The sequence below is a fragment of the Heteronotia binoei genome, chromosome 12 (genome assembly GCF_032191835.1).
Source record: "Heteronotia binoei isolate CCM8104 ecotype False Entrance Well chromosome 12, APGP_CSIRO_Hbin_v1, whole genome shotgun sequence".
NCBI lineage: Eukaryota > Metazoa > Chordata > Lepidosauria > Squamata > Gekkonidae > Heteronotia > Heteronotia binoei.
The window spans coordinates 54072911-54096678 of NC_083234.1; the positions used below are offsets into that span (position 1 = coordinate 54072911).

The 23768-nt window shown below is 42.2% G+C and overlaps 1 protein-coding gene across 1 annotated transcript; it reads right to left on the reverse strand.

Annotated features, from left to right (window-relative positions):
• Positions 1 to 644: 644 nt before the first annotated feature.
• LOC132580499 (ficolin-1-like) lies at positions 645 to 23331 on the reverse strand. Its single transcript, XM_060251340.1, has 10 exons — positions 23209 to 23331; positions 16916 to 17029; positions 15388 to 15441; positions 13988 to 14023; positions 13047 to 13082; positions 11965 to 12000; positions 11541 to 11668; positions 9199 to 9328; positions 3992 to 4126; positions 645 to 906 (listed from the first exon to the last, which is right to left on the reverse strand). Exons 1-10 carry the CDS (start codon positions 23294 to 23296, stop codon positions 656 to 658), a joined length of 1008 nt encoding a protein of 335 aa, XP_060107323.1. The 5' UTR covers positions 23297 to 23331; the 3' UTR covers positions 645 to 655.
• Positions 23332 to 23768: the final 437 nt, after the last annotated feature.

Consider the following 23768-nt stretch of genomic DNA (forward strand, 5'->3'; position numbering starts at 1 on the left):
TGTTTTGCAGCTTGAGGTTAGCAACTAACATAGGAGGATTATCAAGCTCTCTGGAGAGTCATCATATGGTTGGAGACATCAGTTTGGCAACTCACAGCATAGTTTATGTGGTCCTCACGTAAGTTCTACCACAATGGTGAGACCTAAAATATTCCTAATCTCTCAAGTGTCTTACCTGGACACCAGTGCAGGCTCTCCAAGTTGTTTCTGTTTCATGAATATTCAACCTCCCCTGCCCTTCTGATGCAAGCTCATCTTGCAAATATCCCCCATTCTTCATAATTGTGATGGGTATAAACTGACACAAGACTTCAAATGATGATTTTATTTGTTGTAAATGTTGCCAGAATAATAAACCAAAATCCTTATATTATCAGAGCTGTTTATTTTAACTCAGTAGGCATACTAGAGATACATGTCTGTAGAAACTAACATGTGAAGATGTTGGTTTGGTTGGGATTCCAGAGCAGAAAATCCCAACTGAGCCTTTTGCCATGATATTCATTATCCTCGGACATAAATGCTTTCTTGTGGCAGAAGCACTATTAAAACAGAGGATTTGAAAGGTACTTTGCATGCCCTAATCCTGGCAGGAAATAGGGAAACTTTCTATTCAAATGCAATTGAAGAGACAGCTGTCTCTCACCAATTCTGATTATTCCCGTGGCCTGAATTTCATTTCCGAGTGCTTGTAGGAATAGTTGTACCCTTTGCCAGAATTCCAGTTTACACCATCAGCAAAAGAGGAGTGAGACCCAAGCCAGTACATCCCATTAAGGTTGCTGTGGTGGCAGTTGTTGTACCACCAAGCTCCTTTGTAAGTCTCTGCACATTTATTGTTGCCAGGATCCTGCTGTCTGTCTTTGGTGGAGAAGGGCATGCCGTTGTGGGAAGTGAGTGAATCACCTGCAAATGACAGATTAAATTCTAGTTTAGGATAGGCTGAAGCTGGTTCACACATACATACAGGGCTTTTTTTGAGCAGGAATGCAGTTCTGGCTGGCTTAGCACCAGGAGGCATGGCCTAACATGCAAATTAGTTCCTGCTGGGCTTTTTCTGCAAAAAAAAGTCCTGTGTGAAACAATGGTGACATCCAGGGTGTGGCCTAATATGCAAATGAGTTCCTGCCGGGCTTCTTGTAAAAAAAAAAGCCCTGCATACATACATGTCCATTACATGATCAGTGCAAAATCTGGGGGTTATCAGCATAGATCAGTTCCCAAAAAACTTGTGCATCAACTGTGGTTCAAGATCTTCCAATGGAATTAGTTCATATGTTTAGATCCCAGTCATCTGGAGCTTGTTCACATGTGCTTGAATATTGGCTAGTTTCTCTTAATTTGAGACAGGGTGGTAGACATCTGAAATGATTCCACATAAAAAACAATGTCTGGAGCAATTTGAATGTGCTGTCTGAAGGGACACAAAGATCAAATACAGAAAAATCTGAACTACACCTATGGTTTTTATCTAAAAGAAGAACATATCACCTCTGGGATCATGGCATTTGGGTCATGCCTTGTAAGAGGCCTTGATCATGGCCTCTGAGGGGAGTGCAACTACAGGCTGATCAACCTGAGATAGAGGAGGTATTTCTTAGACTGAGAAAAGAATAGTTAACAGATTTCCAAAAGTGTGACATTCTTTATGGACAGTCTATTCCTTACTACAAATTCAGTTCAGATGTCACAAACAAATCTGGCACATATCTGGGTAAAGATTAGGCTTATGTGTACCTTCTTTCCTCCTCTATACCAAGATTCAAGATGGAAGTTCAGTTAATTTCAATTAGCAGTTAAGTCCAAATACTTGGCCCATAACTGAAGTTAGTCATACACAAAGTATTTCCTCATAGTGAGGATTCTCCACATTGCTTAAATAGCAGCTTCAAATGCAGAAGAATATGCACTGGTAACAGAACATTCCACATGGGATTTTCTGCACAATTTTCCCCAATGCAACATTTGAATGCTTTTTGAAAAAATTGTAATTGCTATAGCTTTCTAGTATTAGCATTATAGCACTAGAACAATTGGCCATTTTTTTTCAAAAGCCCTCTGGTGGTGTGGTGTGGCACAGCAAGGAAAATGGCACCAGTAAGAGCCTGACAGCAGGAAAACGGTGCTGATGGGGGTGGGGGATGGGGGCTGAGTACATTCCTATGCAGATGGCATGATAATGCATCTGGGCCATGTATTTTCTTAAAAGACTGGAGTAAATCAGGTTTAGAAAAGAGCATTTCAAGGACAGGGAAACATTTAAAAGAAGCCTATTGAAGCACAACATCATATGGATGCCTACCCATAAGTGGGATTTTTAACCATTACTGAATCCTGGTTAAGAATCCCAGTTATTGTGAAGGGAAGTAAGCCTAAAAAATTCAGGCAGTCAAATGCCAAGACTACATCTCATTGGAGTTAGCTGAAAACTTCCACCTTCAACTATCACAGTGTTCAGCATTTAGGTCCCCTGTCCAAGCGCCAGTCATTTTCGACTCTGGGGTGACATTGCATCATGATGTTTTCACGGCAGACTTTTTATGGGGTGGTTTGCCATTGCCTTCCTCAGTCTTTTACAGCAAGCTGGGTACTCATTTTACTGACCTCGGAAGGATGGAAGGCTGAGTCAACCTTGAGCCGGCTACCTGAATCCAGCTTCTGCTGGAATCGAACTCAGGTCGTGAGCAGAGAGTTCAGACTGCAGTACTGCAGCTTTACCACTCTGTGCCACGGGGCATTTAGGTAGGCAAAATCAAATGCATAATTATAGGATGGGGTTGGCAGAAGTACTTGCAAAAAGGATCTAGGAGTCTTAGTAGACCATACACAGAACATGAGTCAACAGTGTGATGAAGTAGCTAAAAAGGCAATTTTGGGCTGTATCAAAACAAGTAGAAGAAGATGATATTGGATTTATATTCCTCCCTCCACTTCGAAGAGTCTCAGAGCGGCTCAAATCTCCTTACCTTCCTCCCCCACAACAGACACCCTGTGAGCTGCCCTTTCAAGGACAACCTCTGCCAGAGCTATGGCTGACCCAAGGCCATGCTAGCAGGTGCAAGTGGAGGAGTGGGGAATCAAGCCCGGTTCTCCCAGATAAGCGTCCGCACACTTAACCACTACACCAAACTGGCTCTCCAAGTACAGTGTCCAGAACACACAAAATGATACACAAAAAGTATCACTTTACTCTGCTCTGGTTAGACCTCAGTTGGAGTACTGTATTAAGTTTTGAGCAGTTTAACCAGGATGTTGACAAGCTGGAGGGTGTCCAGAAGAGGGCAACAAAGATGGTGAAGGGTCTGGAGACCAAGTCCTATGGGGAAAGTTTGGAAGGAGCTGGGTATGTTTAGCCTGGAAAGGAAACAACTGAGAGGTTTCAAGTACTTAAAGGCTGTCATATAGAGGATGGGGCAGAGTTGTTGCCCCAGAAGGTTGAACCAGAACGAATGGATTGAAATTAAACAAGTTTTTGAGTAAAAATCAGAAAGAACTTCCTGATGATTAGAGCGGTTCCTCAGTGGAACAGGCTTCCTCAGAAGGTGGTACACTCTTTTTCTTTGGAGGTTTTTAAGCACAGGCTAGATGGCCATCTGAAAGCAATGCTAATTCTGTGAACTTAGGCAGATCATGAGAGGGAGGACAGGAAGGGATGAATCAATGTTCGGCTTTCATGACCTTTTCTTACATGCCTGAGGTATGGAGCACACAAGCCTACATTTAATCAGTTTTGTACCTGTACAGACAAACAGGGTATTTTTGCATGTGTGCCATCTGACTGTACCCTAAGCCTACATGGAGCTGCCTTTTTAAAATTGATTTTAACTCTTCTATGGCCATAACCACCTTGGTTTCGAGGACAGCTTGATCTATTTAGTATAGACTGGTTGCAGCCTAGAAGGCAGCTGCAACATTCCTCTTCTTCTCCTTCCATGATTGTGGTTTTCTCTTCTGACTGTAGAAGCTGTCTGGAAGGTCCCCAGCCACATACCTGCAGTGCCCTCAAGGAAGGCTCCAAGTGCCAGTCTGTACTGATCTGCCTCTCCTGAAATGTTGAAGGACTCATATTTGGCCACAGTGTGTCTGTTGTCAAAATCGATTAGATCAATGCGCAGTTCATTTTCACCTATCCAAAACAGAAATAATTATGTTGCTACATTTAGAGGCTTAAATAAAAACTGCATCAGTTCCACAGACAAATCAAGGATCATCTGACTCGGTCACCATCTATCAAGAATCCTTCATACAAGGTTTGCTGAAATATACATGGAATTGCTCACAGGTGCATAATTCTGCTTGTGCACCACATGCTTTGTTTTTCAGCACTGCTAGTTCAAGGAAGATTGCTTCATGGGCTGTGCCCACAACCCTTTAAAAACAGAGGTGTCCAACAGGGAACTGCAAAAACAGCCTCTCATCTTCCTTTACATAAAATTAAATATATAGAACTTTTAGTGTAACTATATCAAAATATGATTATGCTGATCCAGGTTATTTTTTGAGATATAAGAAATTTAGTATTCCAAACAACAGACTCATGTCCAAGTGGAATTTTGTATGCTCTGTTGATGGCTCTTCAGAGGAACTGGTTGGCCACTGTGTGAGACAGGATGCTGGACTAAATGAACTACTGGTCTGATCCAGCAGGGCTCTTATGTTCTTCAGTGGTTTCATTTGGCACTAGGGGTGTACATTTTTGGATATATCTAAGCTAGAATTAACCCCCAAATTAGTTTTTTTGGGTCAGACTGGGAACACCTGAAATGACCTGAAACACTGTTGAAATTCTGAGAGTACTGAACATTTTCAGGGTGGCACAGGAATTGGGAGGAGAAAGGAAGCTGGTTCACCAAACAGAGATTAGTGTAAGTTTTGATAGGACTAGAAGCATCACCTAACAGCTAATGCCACCAGCCATTTCCCTTCCCCACAACTATCAGCTATTTGCCAACAAAGGTGGATGCTAAAACAGATGACAAAGGCCATATCTGCCTGCTATTGGAAAAAATGGGACCATTATTTCCTATGGGTTGTGAAGAGGCCTACTCATAGGAAACACTCCACCCATCCATTATTTCCTATGGATGGGCATGACCTCCTGACATCCCACAGGAAATAATGGCCCCATTTCCAATTCTATAGACTTGACATCTGTCTACCCAGCTATCATTTGTTAGGTAGCATCAGGGCTTTTTTGGTAGAAAAAGCCCAGGAGGAACTCATTTGCATATTAGGCCACATGGCCTGACATCACCATTGTTTCACACAGGGCTTTATTGTAGAAAAAGCCCAGCAGAAGCTCATTTCCATATTAGGCCACACCCCCTGACACCAAGTCAGCTGGAACTGCCTTCCTGTGCATTCCTGCTCAAAAAAAGCCCTGGGTAGCATCAACAGCTAGGGACAGGAGATGCCTACTAACAGATGTTTGGCAGGTTGCACAAATCCCCCCTCCCTATGCCTGCTCTTACAACTACTGTGGCAGGATTAGAAAACTGGTCCTGATTTTTGGAACCTGTTACATTCCTTAACAGTAACAAGGGTCAGGAACTTTGGGATAAATAAAGTATACCATCCCTGAAATCTGGATCCAAAACTAACATGAAATTTTTGAAGGACACACCCCTCTGAAAGGAAATGTGTGTTTTTATTAAGGCAGAATCTTTTTTTACTTCTCCCACCACCCTCCCAAGAAATGTTGCTACACATCTGGTTTCTCTCTTTTTGTAGCTTCTTTCTGCCCAGTGAACATGTATCCGCTCTGCTGTTTTCCTTGTTTGTTTTCCCCACTTAGTAATTTCTTTCACAAAACTCTGCCTCTCCTGCTCTGCTTCTTAATGTGTGAACACAGACATGCCTCAAGTATCCTTTTTTTTGAGCATTCTTCCACCTGTTCCACAGCTCTGCCCTCCGCCTATCAGGATCTCTCTTCCCTCCCTCAGCTACACTTATCTATTGCTCCACATCTCTATGCCATGTACCATTATATCACATTGTTGCTATTCTTTTTCCCTCAGTTCTTCCTTTCAGAAGTTGTCCTGTGGTTTAATCTCTAATCCTCTTTTCTGTAACAAAGTCCTGTCACTTATGAATAGGCAGCTCTATTTTTTAAATCAACTGTCACTTTCAACTGCCACTAACTGACAGTTCCATCCCCCATTGTTTCTTTCAGGGTCTTTTACCTGATTCTGATGCTTTGTTCCTGAGGGAAACAAGCATTGGCCTCGCCTTGAAAGATAGTCTCCTTTTAAAACACTTTTTAAAAGGCAGAGGTCTCCTTCTAAAACACTTTTTTTTTAAAAAATAGTATGTTTTGTTTTTGCATACTCCAGAATTGCTTGAAGAAATATCACAAACTGTGAGGGTTTCACAGGCAGACCTCAGATTCAGTGGGAGCTCACAGGAGCACAGCTCCTGAACCTTTCTGAGAGATCCATCTCCTCCTCCTGAGAGTTCCACCTCCTTGTCCATTGAACAGTATGTGCAGCTGCATAGCAATCCCTAGATGAGCTCCACCACCTTTTTTTCTACAAAATGACCCCTGCACTTAGGGTTACCTGGTCCAACTCAGGAAATATTTGGGGACTTTGGGGGTAGAGCCAGGAACAAAGTTGTGATGACAAGTATGACTGAACTTTGAAGGGTGTTCTGGCCATCACATTTAAAGGGACTGCATGCCTTCCCACCATTCAAAATAATGGAGGATAGGGCATCTTCTTTGGGGGCTTATAGAACTGGACACCCTGGTCCAATCTTTTTGAAACTTGAGGTTTTTTTGAGGAAAAGCACCAGATGCTATGCTAAAAAATTGGTGCCTCTACCTCAAAAAGACAGCCCCCCCCCCAAAGCCTCAGATACCCACAGATCAATTCTCCATTATATCCTAGAGGAACTTGTCTCCATAGGATATAATGGAGTGCTCAGTGGACATTCAAACCATCCCCCCTCACTTTCTGATAACCCTGAATTGGGGGGAGGTCCCCCAAGCCAGGGGATCCCCTGTTGCCAATGGGGATTGGCAACTATAGTTTAACTGCCCTGTTTTTGGGAGGGCATCCAAGTATGCTATAAGGAACAAGATGAAATAAAGTTTATCTGTACCCATATTTCTTGAACATTTCTTTCAACAAGTCATGCTTCCTAGTGGCCAAATTGTCTTGCCACTATGGGTTTCCTTCCCCCACCACCACCTTTAGCTGATGCCAGGGCTTTGTTTGTAGAAAAAGCCCAGCAGGAACTCATTTGCATATTAGGCCACACCTCCTGATGTCACCACTGTTTCGCAAAAAGGTTTTTCGTAGAAAAGGCCTAGCAGGGACTAATTTGCATATTAGGCCACACCCCATTACACCAAGCCAGCCGGAACTGCGTTCCTGCTTAAAAAAAAAAAAAGCCCTGGCTGATGCTCAGCTGTGGGCTCTAGATACTCAGTTCTCCTCAGGGGGTGCAGTCGCACCTACCATTAAAAGCGGGTGTGTAGCGCTCAAATCTGAACTGCTGAATATTGATTTGATGCAGGGCAGTTCAGACGAGCATCCAAGAATGCAATTCATTCTGTTGTGCGCGATCAGACATCCAATACTATCACGCTCCTTTCTTGGAGCATGCGTAATCAGATGGTGATTTCTGGGAGGGGAGGGGGTCCGTTGAACATGCGCCCAACTGTTTGGAGCTGGGAAATCAAAACTTTCTTCAGAGGCAGGGGGGAAGGGCGAAAGTTTCCAGAATTAACGTTGCCGATCCAAACCACGGAACTGCCAGGAATTACTTTCCTAGAAATTGGCAGTGACAATGATATCTTGAAATCCTTCACATTGAAAAAAAAATTTTTTTTCCTGTTCTGAATAGTGGGATAACATTTCCACCCCCCCCCCTCCGATCCTGTGTTGATTGGAGAAGCAGAAGCGTCACCTCAGATTCCCAGATGATCTGGCAATGCGCATGTCTGCTGGGGCTTTTTTTTTTTTTAAAGGTGAGAGGTAGTATCGCGCGTGAGCTGTCCAAACAACAAAAAGCCGATCTTGTGCCGCTGTTTTGAAAAAGGGCCGTACTTTATGTGCTGTCAAATTAATGCGCCATTCATGCGTAGCAAGCCTGGATGACCCCGGATGACGCTCGATTGCCAGATGTGCATGTCTGAACGAACACATTTAATCCGTCAGCCAGACGGAGCTGTGTCGTCACTAATGGTACGTGTGATCGCACCCAGGGAGTACTTTCAGGGGTGGGAGTATTTTTTTTTAAATATAGTCAGATATTTGTCCCCATACTTGCAAAGCTCACCATCCTTGCAGAAACTCCTTTTATATTTGTGGGTGCATCCATTTTTTTGTCCTTGGTACAGAGTATCTAACTATAATCTTACAGGGAACAAGTTAGGGCCAAGAGTTGCCAGTCCTGGGTTGGGAAATATCTGGAGGGTTTTTTTTGGGGGGGGGGAGGTGCCTGAAGAGGGCAGGAGGAGGGACTTCAATGGGGTAGCCACTTTCTCCAGGTGAACTGATCTCAGTCATTTGGAGATCAGTTGTAATCCTAGGTGATCTTAGCCATTACTTGGAGGTTGACAATCCCAAATTTAGGGCCCATGCGGAACCCAACTGTGAAATCCTGTCTACCCAATGCTATAATGAGACTTGTGAGTTCTCTGACTGGATGATCACCCAGTTCTGAACCTCAGCAATTTGCCCTATAGACTAATTGTTGAGATTTGGGCCTTGATCTGTTGTACATCGCCTAGAGCCTGGCTTGTGCGAGGATGGGACAATTAAACAATAATACTATTTTTGTCATCTAGGCACAGACAAGAATGATAAAGTTCAGGAAGGGTTTATCTCCATTTCCCTATGCTATATGGGACAGCTCATGGTGTGTGTGGGGAACTGAGTTAGGGAAATGCCAGTCTCATGGAACACATCCCCCAAACCTAACTTTGCCCCCCATTTTGGTTGCTGTAACCAATGAGGGGCTTGATCAGGCCAATTTCTCCTGCTGCTATGGGTTTCCTTTTTAAAAAATCTTTTTAGCTGATGCTCAGTTGTGGGTCCTAGATTGTAATGAAGAATACTCACGATTTCCTGGGCCATTTAGGACTTTTCTTTAATTTATAAACAAATATGCAGGACAAGTGTGTGATGATGGTAGCAAAAGCAAAAACTCCTGTCAGGATGAGGGTAAAATGGAAGGTAGCATGCACTTTACCTAGTGAGGTCAAGAGGTGAATGTTGTCATTGCCAAGCCAGAATTCAGTGAGTTTGCTCCCAAATCCTCTCTTGTAAGAGTTCCAGTCACGGTAAAAATCCACAGAACCATCGGACCGTCTCTGGAACACCTGCAAGGAAGAAAGAAGATTTCTCTATTTGATCTTCTCCTAACCGTACTCTTCCACAGGTAAGAATCTTCAGATAAAAGTTACAGCTTGTCCATGCAACAATTAGATACAGCTATTCTTTTGAGACAGGATAACTGGAACAATACAGATAGCATCAAATCTGGAAAGACTTCAGTGTGATCTATTTATAAAGATCTGGGAGAAGTATAGAGAAGTGTTGACTCAGGGGGTTGTGTCAAGTTCTTCAGCAATCTATTATAAAGATTGTTCTGTGGCAAGGACAGTAAACAATTTTTTCACATTGGAAAGAGCAAATCTATATAGGTACTGTGATTTATTTGATAGATGTTTCTCATGCATAACACAGCAAGAGATAAACAATAAGGTGAAACAGAATCCACGGAAGAATAATATCAATAGAAGTTTCCCAGATGTTGAAAAGTAGCTCGTGATTTTGAAAGCTTCCCTCTAAATCCTCCCTGTACAACAATCATGATATTGATAAGTATACTGATATTGATAGGTATAGGAGAAAACAGAAATTGATCATCAGTATATATATAAAAAAACTAAATGTAAATTAGTTAAAGAAAACTAAACTGTGATGTAGTTCTGTAAGGCTGTACATTATGATGGTGTCAGTCAAATGAAGCTGATTTTATGCAAAAAAGTAGTAATCTTTGGAAAGAAGTGGCTCACTGGCAGAACATTTGTTTGGCATGCAGAAGGTCCCAGGTTCAATCCCTGGCATTGCCAGTGAGAAAAGATCTGGCAATAGGGTTAGTGAAAGAACTCTGTCTGAGACTCTGGGGAGCTGCTGCCGGTTTGAGTAGACAATACTGAGTTTCACAGACCAAGGGTCTGATTCATTATTCATGTGTTTGTGTGTTCAAGTAATGTGATGACTAGTCTTCGCTCCCTAAAATGATACTAGAGGTTGTAGAAGAAGAAAAAAGTCAGCTAATAATGATAAATACTTAATATTTATATAGTTCATTTTAAAGTAATCACATATGTTATTTCAACAATCTCTCCAGCCACTATTTATGTTGGACCAATAGTTTTATCATGTTGCAGATGGGGTCTGAGAAATGGACAAGGAATGTGGCTTTCTTAAGGCAACCCAGGAAACTCATGCCAATTGGAGCTCCAAGCTAGAGGCTCTTTTAGACTACTATTTAGGAATAAACAAGGATTCAGACATGGGTATTTCAGTGTTTCATCCTGTTTTACTTTGAAACACAGGTTAATTACTGTAATTACTGTTCTTCTAGACCTCCTGATTTGGCTTTTGGGGGTGCAGCCCACTAAATTTTGCACATATTAATGGAAAAGATTTAAATGCATGGAGTAACTACACAAGCAGTAGAAAAATTTAATTCTGTTTGCATTATTCATTATTTATTTCTATAAAATTGCACAGTTCACAGACTAAATCTTTTCAGATTCATGAGGCAGTTCACAAACATACAAAGAAAAAATAAACACATCAAAAGCCTAAGATTCACACACTTTATACCATGATAGTAAAACCCTTCATAAAAGTCATCACTTAAAAGTTAAAAAGCTGGGTAAAAAAGAGAGTTTTAGCCTAGAGCCTAAAACCAGCAAGTCTAGATTCCAAGAAAACCTTACTAGAAGAGAGTTCCATAACTGTGGGCCACCACAGTGAAGGCCCAACCCACCTTACTCCTGCAGGTGGAGGCACATGGAAAAGGTCTGTCCAGAATACCTTAATTGTCAGGCAGGAATCTATGGGAGATGTTTGACCTTTATATATTCTGGTCCCAAACTGTTTAAAGGTAATGACCAGCATCTTGAATTGAGTGTGGAAACAAATAGGCTTCAGGGAGTTGTTTCACAACTGGTGTGATGTAGAGTCAGCTGCAGACAGTAATCTGGCTGCAGCATTACATACCAACAGAAGTTTTGGAACCTCACACAGATTGCAGTGCAGTAGTCCAATCTGGATGTGATTGGAGCATTGACAAGTGGTGTTCCTGCTATAACAAAAGCTTGATGTGTCACAGAGAAGATCTGCACTTCCATCAGTAACATAGGATCAAAAAGTGCCCTTAACTTTTAAAATTACAAGCAAGATCCCATCCAGAATAGGCTGCTTGTTAACTTTTTGTAAGGCACATTGAGCTTTATAGCCTCTTCCAAAAAGAAAATGAGTCAATCTGTTCTTTTTCTCCCAAACTGAACTTACTATCCAGCCGCCTCCATCTGTATCCATGTCACACAGCACGGTCTGTGGCCTGCAGTCCTGGGGGTAGATGGTGTACCAGCCACTCAGGATCACCCCCTTGGCCAAGAGCTCTTTGCAGTTTTTCACCCCTACATGAAAGAGAAAAGCAATATATGTGCATGGCAATTATACAGCAAGTCACGGTTTTCAGCTTTGTGTATTAAAAAATAGCACTCTCTGATCTGTCATTAGATGAATCAATACTGGGCAGGGGAAAGGCTGGGGGTAACAAAAGGTTCATGCTGGGAAGTCAACAGGGGTTGACCAACTGAGGCAAGAGAGCAAAGGTCATGGGGTCAAGCCACTTCTGCTGTCCAGAGCATTCATCTCTGCACAGGATGTGACTTTTTAACCATCTGTGAAGATATTCTGAGAAAACACTTACCCTGTTTACAGTGGAAGTCATTCAGCTTTTCTTCCCCTATATAAAAGCCACAGCAGGAAAAGGAAAGCAAGTCAGACTAGAAAGAAACAAATAACTCCTCTGCCCTACTGTTTTCTATCGTGTAACTCACTCTCTGGCATTTTGTCCACAAGAGTCATAAAAGCATCTTGTATAGTCCCCATTCATTTTGGTAGGACTTGCTCGGGAGAATTTCTCAATGGACCATGCCCATTGATTTTATTTTTCACCTACCAAGTCAGCTAGCAATCTAGGGAAGCCCAACAGGACAAAATAAACCTCTGGCTACACACTTACCTGGAAATGCCCACAGTTACATGGAGGTGTTCAGCCCCTGGCAAGCCACAAAATATAGTTGATAGACTCAGAAGACCCCATGTTGTCAGGCTTGCCTCAGCCTCTGGGAAATTCACACATTTGTAGCTCAAATGTGGAATTTTAGTTCATTTTGTTCTGGGGGCTTTGGAATTGCAATTCTCAAATATTAGATCCTGGTGCTGTATTGAAATGCTCCCCAGTTTCAAAAGCAGTTTGCCTTGCAGCAATTTGTGTGCGGAAGGGTCAACATTTCAGAAACACAAATCCAAAGTCCCCATCAGACCTCAGAACTAATTGTCCATTTTAGAAAATAAACAAAGCATTTTAAAATATACTACCAGCTCCCACATATTACCATTATGCCCTATGGGGACTGGTCTCCACAGGGTATAATGGAGTGCCCCCCTTTTCTAATAACCCTGCAGTGGGGGGAGGGACTTCAAACCAGGGGATCCCCTGCCCCCAACTGGGGATTGGCAACCCTACCATCTCCTTGTTGTATTTGAAGGTTTCTTTGCTGAGTCTCTCCACAAGTGCTCTGATTGTAGTGAATACAAAGACAGTTGTGTTTACCACATACCTATATGAGCTTCTTACTACTATTTCTTCATGTTTACTAATACACCTTTTGCTAATTTCCCACCACCAGCTTATTCTGTTTCAAGGTTTCTTGGCTGAGTTACTCCACAAGTGCTTTAAATCCAAGATTGTAGTGAGTACAAAAGACAGAGGTGTTTACCACGTACTTAATGTTCCTGGGGTGCCTGGCTCTCCTTTGTCCCCTGACAATGAAAGCATAAACATAATGTTACTTGGTCTCCACATTTCCATGGGCAGCACTGCCTAGGTTGAGTTCCTTTGTAGGAGAAAGTACTAGAGTCTTATTCATTTATTTAAAACATTTCAAACCTCAGATTCAGGACTCCAATACAGAAAAAAATAAAAAAAAATAAGTTAAAAACACAGATATATACAAAACAATGAAAACAGACACAAGCTGCAATCACACACGCTAAATAATGCACTTTCAATCCACTTTCAATGCACTTTCCAACTGAATGTTACTATAACTGGCAAAATCCAATTGGAAAGTGGATTGAAAGTGCATTATTTAGTGTGTGATGATGACAGCCATAGACACAAAAACAGGAAGGCAGGTAATTAGGAATCAATAAGGGAGAGCCAGACAAAACAAAAGTCTTATGACACCTTTGTAATATTGGATTTATTTACAGCCATGCAAGCATAGAACAGATAGTGGCAAAGAAGGATCTATAGAGCGCCTCATCTCCCAATACATCAAATAGTCAAAGCTGGAGAGATCTGCAGCACACAGCACCTCAGATGACTTACAGGGCTCTCCATTGGCTTTTCTCTCTTTCTCCAAACTCATAACTTCACCCCCTATTTTCTCTCTCCTTTCCACACACATGCCCCTCAGGTAGTATGGGTTTCCTCCAGAGGTTATTTAACAAGGAAGCCAGAGGACTCTCACTCATTAGCTAACACCTACTGGGGAAACATCATTCAACAATTCTGAATCATCAGATTAATAAAGAAAAGGTCAGCTAGAACACTCACAATTGGGTTCCCCCCAAGAAAAACATGCGTGCTATTAGGTAAGTTTTAGCCCTATCCTTTCACAAAACCAGCAATACTGGAGGCATGTAACCTCAATATTCCTTACCTTTGGGGCCAATAGGGCCAACTTCTCCTTTCTCTCCTGGTTAAAAGGATGGAAAAAGAGGAAGGAATTAGCAAAACATGGAGATCATGTGGCTGGGAAAGACTGCAATGCTAGCTGGAAGATCACCCGATGGTGTCCAACCACAGCTGTAGACTTTGTAAAAAACCTTGAGATGTTGTTGGATTCTGCACTGTCATAGGACAAACAGGTACCCATGGTAGCATGGTCAATATATTTTCACCTATATCAAGCCCACCAGTTGGCTCCTTATTTATCTGGGTTAGAGCTTGGTACATTGATCCATGCAATGGTTACCTCCAGATTGGACTACTGCAATGGCTATCCTTGAAGATACTTCAGAAACTGCAGATGGTCCAGAATGCAGCTGCCAAGTTGCTCACTGGAATATTATGATCAGCTCATATCACCCCAGTTCTGGGCAGTTGCACTGGCTATGAATTAGACTTATATCAACTGGTACTTATCCCAGTTCTGGGTATAAGTCTCTCAGCTCTTGCTTATACCCAGAATCAAACTTTGTTGGCCTTGAAGGTGCCACTGGATTCAAACTTAGTTCTCACATCTGTTTGTTAACTCATATATGTGTATGCTAATTTACAGCAATTCACAGATTTTACCAACCACTTTAATTCAATCTCAGCTACAATCATCCAGGTACTTATGCATCTTGACTCTGACTAGCCCTTCCTGGCAACTAACCTCCCACATCCTCTCTCTACCTATAAATAATAGTTGAAGATATCTTGTTTCACTGTAACTGAAGAAGTGCTCATGCATACAAAAGCTTATACCTCACATAAAACTTGGTCTTAAAGGTGGCACTGGATTCAAATTTTGTTCTGCTGCTTCAGACCAACATAACTACTCACTTGAAGGTAGTGATATAGTTTGAACACTATCTCTTTCTTTCTTCTTTACCATCAAGTGCTGTTAGTTCCTGAAAAACCTTTATCTACATTTTACTCAGCAGCCCTGTGGCGCGGAGTGGTAAAGCTGCAGTACTGCAGTCCAAACTCTCTGCTCACAATCTGAGTTCGATTCCAGCGGAAGCTGGGTTCAGGAAGCCATCCTTCCATCCTTCCGAGGTTGGTAAAATGATGCCTTCCATCCTTCCGAGGTTGGTAAAATGAGTGCCCAGCTTGCTGGGGGGGAAGTATAGATGACTGGGGAAGGCAACGGCAAAACCACCCTGTAAAAAGTCTGCCGTGAAAACGTCATGATGTGACGTCACCCCAGAGACAGGAACGACTGGTGCTTGCACAGGGGACTATCTTTACCTTTTTACATTTTGCTCAGGTTGCAAACCTTTGTTGTTCTGCCAACACCTACCCTGTTTCCCAATTACCTATATCATTGAAATTCAACATTTTGCATGTTACCATTCACTCCAGGGGGTCCAATTTTTCCTGGGAATCCTTGAAGACCTTTCTCTCCTACAGAGAAAAACAAAGGTAGACAATTAAGCAATGATTTAAGCCAGTTACAGTCTAAGGTAGAATTTAGCTGCCTTAAAGCTCTGGCAGGACCTTGAAGTCCTGGCCCAAGCCTGCAGACACACCCCTCTCACTTTGGCCATGTGAAAGTGAAGGACTGTTTTCTTCCAGGTTGGGTACTAGAGTGTGGAAATGAAAGGGGAAGCTGTGCAAATGTTTTTAAAAGATATTCTTCAGCTGATGTGCAAAAGAGAAAAACTCCTTTCTTAATGTCTATTCTTTATTTGTACTGCGTGTCTGCAATACTGAAGATGAAAAATGATAAACTAAAATAGGGTTTTCAGTTAAATACATAATAGTTACCTGCAAAGAAAAAATAGAAGCCAGCCCTGGACCATCTTGACCCTCTTTTTTCTAGGGCTGATAACATCACAGTATCCTGGGCTCACAGAGATCTGGGTGAATGCTTGTGGTCTCCAGCCCAAGAGATATCCAGCTTTTAGTGTCCCCCCCCCCTCAACCTGGTGGAACTCTTGGCCAAGTAACATCCATGCCCAAGTAACATCTGTGAAAGGGGCAGGGCATTTTTCTCCAGGTGGTTGGTTACCCTATGGGAGAAGAACAGCTGGGAAACTGGGCAGAGACTGGGGATAAAAGGGGCAGAGAAAGAGAAGGAGGGGGCAACAAGAGAAAAGGAGCAGGAGAGCATTGGGGGAAGGAACAAAAGAAAAAATGGGAGGGAGCCTAAAACCAAGCTGAGTTCTCATGAAAGAACTCTGGTACCCTCTAGTGGTCCCAATGGATAAAACAAAAGATTGTCCCTGTATACTAGATTCAGGTGGGTAGCTGGGTTGATCTGAAGCAATAGAATAAAATTGGAGTTCGGTGGCACCTTTATCTGAGGAAGTATGCATGCACACAAAAACTTATACCCAGAATTAAACTTTGTGTATGTATACTGTTATGGCTTAATCAAGACAGAAAATGTAAATTTATCGTCTGAATTGGTGGGAAGAAATGCCCTCGCTCACTCACAGGAGGAGGAGTTGACCTTTGACCTCGATGTAGCACCAAAGGACATGGCAGCACATCCTTGCTGAGCTTCCTCCTCCAACTTCACCCTCCCCAGGTCCTGCCTCCGGATCTCTGAGGATTTCTCCAACCAGAAATGACAGCCCTGGTTGTAATTCTGGGAGAACGCCAGGCCTCACTTTGAGGCTGGTAATCCTAATCTGAAATTGCTATCACTGATGCCTATGAAGGTTTCTGGATCAGGTTTGTTCACTGGTCACAGCAGTCAGGAGACTCCACTGTGGCTGGTTCCTGCTGGCTATGGCCAATTCCCTCTTCATCTCAACATCGTCTTGGGAAACTACTTCTTGCCCTGTATTGCACGCAAAGTGGGTATTTTACAGCATGGCTCTTGGGCCAGTCTCTACCCCAGAATCTTGTTTGTAAACATATAATGAAATACCTCTTGTGCCATTAGTGCCCGGGTCTCCTTTTGGCCCTGGCGCACCAGGTACACCTGGACATCCTCGGAGGATCGCGAGCTTCTCATCACCGTTCAGGCCCACAATACTCACATCTGCAGAGAAATAGTTACCATGAAGAGCAACCTTCTGACATGCAGCATATCCAGCAAAGCATGAACTCCAGAAGTGTGAATCCTCATATAGAGCAACACAGCAACATGGGATTTCTATACAGACGCTCACATAAGCATCTGTATAGCAAATGTCCGTTCTCTTAAGTTTCTGCTTCTCAGTTCATATAAATGGTAAGGGGCAGCATCCATTGGTCACAAAAGAAAAGAGCCTTTAAAAAAAAAAACCCTAGAAGACTGTTATAAAATAGGCAGCTTAATAAGGGTAGGGAAAAGCTCAATAATATTTCTACACACACTATGCTTCCCAAACCTCCCGCCCTGCCGGGGGGCCCCAAGTTTAGCCCCCTTCTCTCCCGCTTTCCAAAAATCTGAAGCGGGGTGGGGGGTATGGCATCTGGGAGCGATTCCGTTGTGAGCAGTTGCTTAAGGTGGAGAGCTCAGTTCCTCTGCACAAGAAGAGCCAAGCCGAGTCCAGGAACACCTTAAGAGATACCCACCAAGATTTTTAGGGTTATAAACAGCTTTCAAGATTCAAAGCCCCCTTCATCTGATCTTCTGAAGGGAACTTTGGTTGCAGTCACGCACACAAAGGTAAAAGGGCCTCCTGGAGCGGGGCAGGGGGGGGGAGTGGTAAGTTAACTGCATACTGCCTAGCCCTTGTAGGATTGCCGCCCCCCCCCCCCAGCTTTCTGGCTCCTCTTTCACTTCCCAATCCCGGGATTTGAACCTGCTGGGATCAATTTGCAGCTGCTTTGTATTCTACAGGCTTCCGTCATCCCACTTCTTCATAATCTTCTTCTTTTTGCACATTTATTTGGAAGCAAATCCCAGTGTTTCAGCTGAGCTTACTCCCTACTAGGCGCAAGAAAGATCGCAGTGCCTCTGTTTCCTGCTGAAGAGAGTTGCCCCAACCTTGTGCACTCTGATTTGGGAGTGCTCTTTGAAGTAGGCATGCTGAATTAAGGCTGCTGTTGTAAGCAGTGTTACTGGGTGAACTTGCCTTCTGAGCCTAGGGTTGCCAATCCCCAGGTAGGGACAGGGGATCCCCTGATTTGGAGGCCCTTCCCCCACTTCAGGGTCATCAGAAAGCAGAAGGGGGGGGAATGTCTGTTGGCCATTCCATTATTCCCTATGAAGATCGATTCCCATAGAATAATGGATAATTGATCTGTGGGTATCAGGGCTCTTGGGGGCTGTTTTTTGAGATAGAGGCACCAAATTTGTATCATAGCATCCAGTGCCTCTTCCCAAAATACCCTCCAAGTTTCAAAATGATTGGACCAGGTGGTCCAATTCTACGACCCCAAAAGAAGGTGCCCCTATCTTTCATTATTTCCAAAGGAGGGAAGGCATTTAAAAGGTATGCAGTTCCTTTAAATATGATGGCAAGAACTTCCTTTGGCGTTCAAATATGCTTATCACGCCCTTGCTGCTGGCTCCACCCCAATGTCTCCTGGCTCCATCCCCAAAGCCCCCAGATATTTCTTGAATTGGACTTGGCAACCCTAACACACACACACATTTGCAGTAAGAATTCTGTGAGTGAATGACTGCCCGGATGTTTTCATCACTGGTCTTTTTAAAAGGGGAGTTGAATATTTCATTAAACTATCATGCCTAAAACTGGAAACTTTAGAGTCAATTGACCAAGGAACACCTCTCACCTGCACGTGGGTGCTGGATTTGGAGACTGAGCATCATTCAAATATTCCATGACAGTAAGAGAGGCCAAGGACTTCTTCAGTGGCTTATTTTCCCAGCACTTTACTCCTCCTGTCCTTTCTTTACCCACCCTCTGTCTACAGTGGGGAGAGAGTACTTAGGAAGCTATCTAAGGGAGCCCTCTGAAACTATCTAAGAAGAGAACCATCCTAAGCCTTTCCAGCCAGGCAGGCATAGGACAGACACTAAGTTCACTTCCTTCGGCATAGCTCTGCAACTGAGGCAGCAGCACTAGCACAGTTAAGCTTGCTCAAAAGTAGTTCATATGTGACACCAACCTTTTTGACATTAGAGAAGGCTGTGTAGCCTACAGTTTTGTAACTATTTGTGTGATACATGCAATTAAAATTTATTCACATTATTTAATCCACAGTATATATATATAAATTACCAACCAAATTCATATTGAGCATTATTGTTTCTTGCACAAATGGTGATGAGAGAGCAAAAGTGGGAGATTTTTGCATTTTTTCCCATATATGTGACAGCCCAAGATACCATGTATTTATGAAACTATCACAGTGGAATGTACTGAGTAAACTGATCACTGATATGTGAATTGACATAACCGAATCCATTACTGGATTTACCTGCACATAGGATAGTGGGAGTAAATATTCCTAACTTTCTGGGAAATTGCTAAATGTTTTGCCATTAATTGCTGTAAGTATTTCTGCTAATTTGGGCGCAATACATTTTTAAAAGAGATTTTTAAACCTAATGACTGCTGTAGATTGGGTCCATCTCAAACTACGGCAACAAGAAGGAATCAACATTTTAATAGGAAATGTGGACTTCCGGGGTTGGAAAATGGAGAGCTGACCCGCTTCTTGCAAGAGGAGCGAACAGAAGCCTTTGTTTTGGACATAAAAGGCGACTCCAACGCCTGCTGTCTACCTTTTCCAATGAGGGAATTGTCTTTGACATGCTTGAAGAATTTTGAGGGGGTTTACTTTGGCTGGCGAGGAGTCCCAGAGGGCTTCCTTTCCGGCTTTGAGGAGCCCCTGGTGAAGAATTGCATTCCATCGTCTACAAAGGATCTCCTGGGTCATTAAATTAATAATAATACTAATAATAAATAAACTTTTATTTATATCCCGCCCTCCCTGCAAGGGCAGGCTCAGGGCGGCTCACAATTCATGGTGTGTACCATGATTACAATAAAATACAATTAATACAATAAAATACAATTAAAACACAGTTTGATAAATAGATTAAAACCAATATAAATTGAAGGTGCTACAGTACAATACATATATATCAAGATGGCTGGATGTCATTTTCAGGATTCCACTTTGAAAGCCAGTTGAAAGAGGACAGTTTTACAAGCCCTGCAAAACTGATTGAAGTCCCGCAGGGCTCGCACCTCCTCTGGTAGCTGATTCCACCAATGGGGAGCCATTATTGAGAAGGCCTGCTCAATAATGGCTTCCCATTGACTTAAACCCATCAAGATTCCAACTTTCTACGGATTACAATAACAGCTGAAGGAGAAAAGATCGGTGTAAGAAGGCAGAGACTTTTCATTAAGGTAAAGATTGTTACCTACCACTCCGGGACTAAAATAAGGTTTTTAAAATTAAATATTTAAGATCTGGAAGGAACTGTAAGAGCATAAAGCTAAGAAGAAGTAAATGGGGGTAAATTTGGACTCTTTGAAACTTAAAATAAGCAGGAAAGTACAGAAAAATAATTGATGTTTGACATAACTGTGGCTTTGAAAAAAATACCCTGAGCTTTAAAACGAAACAGGAAGTGATGTGGTACAACTATCAAGAGACTAAAATATCTAGGTGTAGAGATTACGATGAGAAATATTGATCTGTATAAAAACAATTATGAAAAGCTTTGGCATAAAATTGAAGGAGATTTGTTAAAGTGGAATAAGCTGAATTTGTCTATGCTGGGTAGGATCTCTGCAATCAAAATGAATGTTCTACCAAGAATGATGTTTCTCTTTCAAACAATTCCAATAGTGAAAGACATTAAACAATTGAATCATTGGCAAAAAAAGGTTTCAGAATTTGTATGGGCGGGTAAAAAACCAAGGACCAAAATGAAAATTCTGAAAGAATGCAAAAGAGAGGGGCTTCCAATTGCCCGATTTGAAGTTATACCATGATGCTGTTTGTTTGGTATGGATTAAGGACTGGATAACTTTACTTAACAGGAAATTATTGGCATTAGAAGGCCATGGGAACGTGTTACACTGGAGTGAAATGGATAAACTTACTAGAATCTTAAAAGACTGTAATTCAGAAAAATTTAAGGATGATTGGAAGAAATTTCAAGAATATGTTGAAAAACAATGGAAAGTCAAGAGACACTTAGTGGTCTTTGATAATATTACATGAACTTTTAATGGGAAGATAAAGTTGTTAATATGGTTTTCTGATCTGATATGCAATTTTATAGGTGGTTAGATTATGAGAAAAATAGAAGGTTAATTTTAATAATTACTAACACTTAGTCTTGGTTTATTTTGTGTTAAGATAACTGGAAATGTAAGTGAAGATTCTATAATTGTGAATTCTACCCTTTTTTTTCTTTCTTAATTATTTTAAGCACCGGCGGAGGTCAAGAAACTGAGGGTTGGGGGGAGGAGGAAATTTGTAATGTATTTGTTAAAATCTTAACGTATGTTTAAATATATTTCAATATGTTGCAAAAAATAAAATTTGTTTTACAAAAAAACCCAAAACATTTTAATAGGAAATGTGACCTTCCCCAAATTTTCAGAGCAATGCAGCACTGCCTTCAGAATTTTTTTCAAAATTGACTCCAGATATATTTCAACATGTATATTAGAATAATAGAGTTGGATAGGATCCCCAGGGTCTAGTCCAACCCCCTACACAATGCAAAAGTTACTGCAAAATTTTAACTAAGTCCATTACAGTAGTGCAATCCCCAAACATCCATTAATTTGTAAGGAAATGCTGTGCCCAGAATCTATGACATAAAAAGCAGGGGATCTACGATGACAGAGCCACAGTCTGTTCCCACAGTGAGTGAACAGGGTGCATAAACAAAACAGTGGATTAGGAGAGAAGATGGTATCATTGTGATGTCCTTTCTCATACTCAGGTTGAAATCCTCATTCTGCCACAGAAGATTTCTGGGCAACCTTGGTACCAGTGTGCGAAGTCAGGAGCTTGGGAGTGCTACTGGAGTCTTCCTTGACAATGGAGGCACAGATAGCTGCCACTGCCAAATCCGCCTTTTTTCATCTTAGATGGGCAAGGCAGTTGGCCTCCTTCTTGGAACGAGGCGACCTGGCAACAGTGATCCATGCGACGGTCACCTCGAGATTGGACTACTGTAATGCCCTCTACATGGGGCTGCCCCTGTACTGAACTCGGAAACTGCAGCTAGTGCAGAACGCAGCAGCCAGGCTGCTAGTGGGACTACCTTGGTGGGAACATGTGCAGCCTAGGCTGTGGGAACTGCACTGGCTGCCAATTGTATACCGGGTTCGTTACAAGGTGCTGGTTATCACCTTTAAAGCCCTATATGGCCAAGGACCTGCCTACCTTAGGGACCGCCTCTCTCCATATGTTCCCCAGAGAGCACTGTGTTCCAGCTCACAAATTTTTTTGGAAATCCCTGGGCCTAAGGAGGCCAAACTTAAAACAACCAGGGAGCAGGCCTTCTCCATAAAAGCGCCCCAATGGTGGAATCAGCTGCCGGAAGAGGTGCTGGCCCTATGGGATCTTAATCAGTTCCGTAGGGCCTGCAAAACTGCCCTCTTCCAATTAGCCTTTTAAGACGGAACCAGAACTAATATTACACTATCTTGGACAAACAGAGATTGTAGCACCATTGTATTGTTTTAGCTTAATTTTAATATTAATTTATATATTGTATTTATGCTGTTGTGGATTGATTTTATTATCTGTTTATTGTTATACTATGATATTATATCATGCTTTGTAAGCCACCCTGAGCCTGCCTCGGCAGGGAGGGCGGGGTATAAATAAAAACTTATTATATTATTATTATTACTCACACATACTCAGCCCTACCTACCTCAAAGGGTTGCAGTAAGGATAAAATGGAGGAGAGGAAAATGCTATAAGCCACTTTGGGTTTCTAGTGGGGAGAAAAATAGGTATGAATGAAGCAAATAAATATCGAAATCAACTTAGACTCAAGATCTGACCTGACATTCATGCAATTTTGCATTAATATGAGAGTTTATATTATTTTTCATTCATGCTTTTAAAAAGAAATGTTGGATTTAGGAGGGTGTATTTTGAGGAGGCAAAATTAATACTAACATTTGAAGACAATAAGTGTTTTGGGTTGAAAGAATGGAAATCTAGCCTGATGCTAAAACAGAGCCCAATTTCCTTTCAGCTTCTGTTACATGGCAGATCACATCCCTAAACTACAGCAGCTAACCCTGGTTCCAGGTTACCCTCTTTAAGACTCACCTGGACAGGTGTTTCTTGCATTCCCAGGAGCTACTGATGCCAACAGATAGAGTAGTAACATGAAAACGTGTCCTGTATTCTTCCTCATCGCTTCAGCATGGATATTTTTTTAATCTGCACTGTCCTATTTAAGAACGGACAGTTGTGTAATTCTTCCTCTTACTGGCATAATTTTAAGAAACGAAACACAGCCTCAGGAGGCTGATATGAGCAACTAACCTTTTCCCCTAGTGGGGAGAAAAGCAAGTAGAGAAAATCTGAGAGACAAGATGGTCAAGATTTGCATAGCACCAAACAAACGCATGCACACATACTCAGCTGTCCTCTGCTCCTGATTACAGCCTTCTGTGGCTGCTTAATGGAGTGGGTAACCACACCATCTTTGCACTCACTCTCTTGCAGGAGCAGCTGCCAAGGTGGATCCTTCTTTTGCTGTTGGTTAGGACATGTATGTATGTATGGCTGTGAGAGCGGGACCATAAGGAAGGCTGAGCGCAGAAGAATAGATGCTTTCGAGCTGTGGTGCTGGAGAAGAATCTTGAGACTCCCTTGGACTGCAA

What these genes read in the sequence shown, in the direction of transcription:
- LOC132580499 (XM_060251340.1), bottom strand. Translation starts at nt 23,296, where the DNA reads ATGAGGAAGAATACAGGACACGTTTTCATGTTACTACTCTATCTGTTG. An exon ending in TGGACCCCCTGGAGTGAATG is followed by an intron (nt 14,024 to 15,387) that starts GTAACATGCAAA and finishes CCTTTTAACCAG; the next exon opens with GAGAGAAAGGAGAAGTTGGC. An exon ending in CAGATGGAGGCGGCTGGATA is followed by an intron (nt 9,329 to 11,540) that starts GTAAGTTCAGTT and finishes TCTTCCTTGCAG; the next exon opens with GTGTTCCAGAGACGGTCCGA.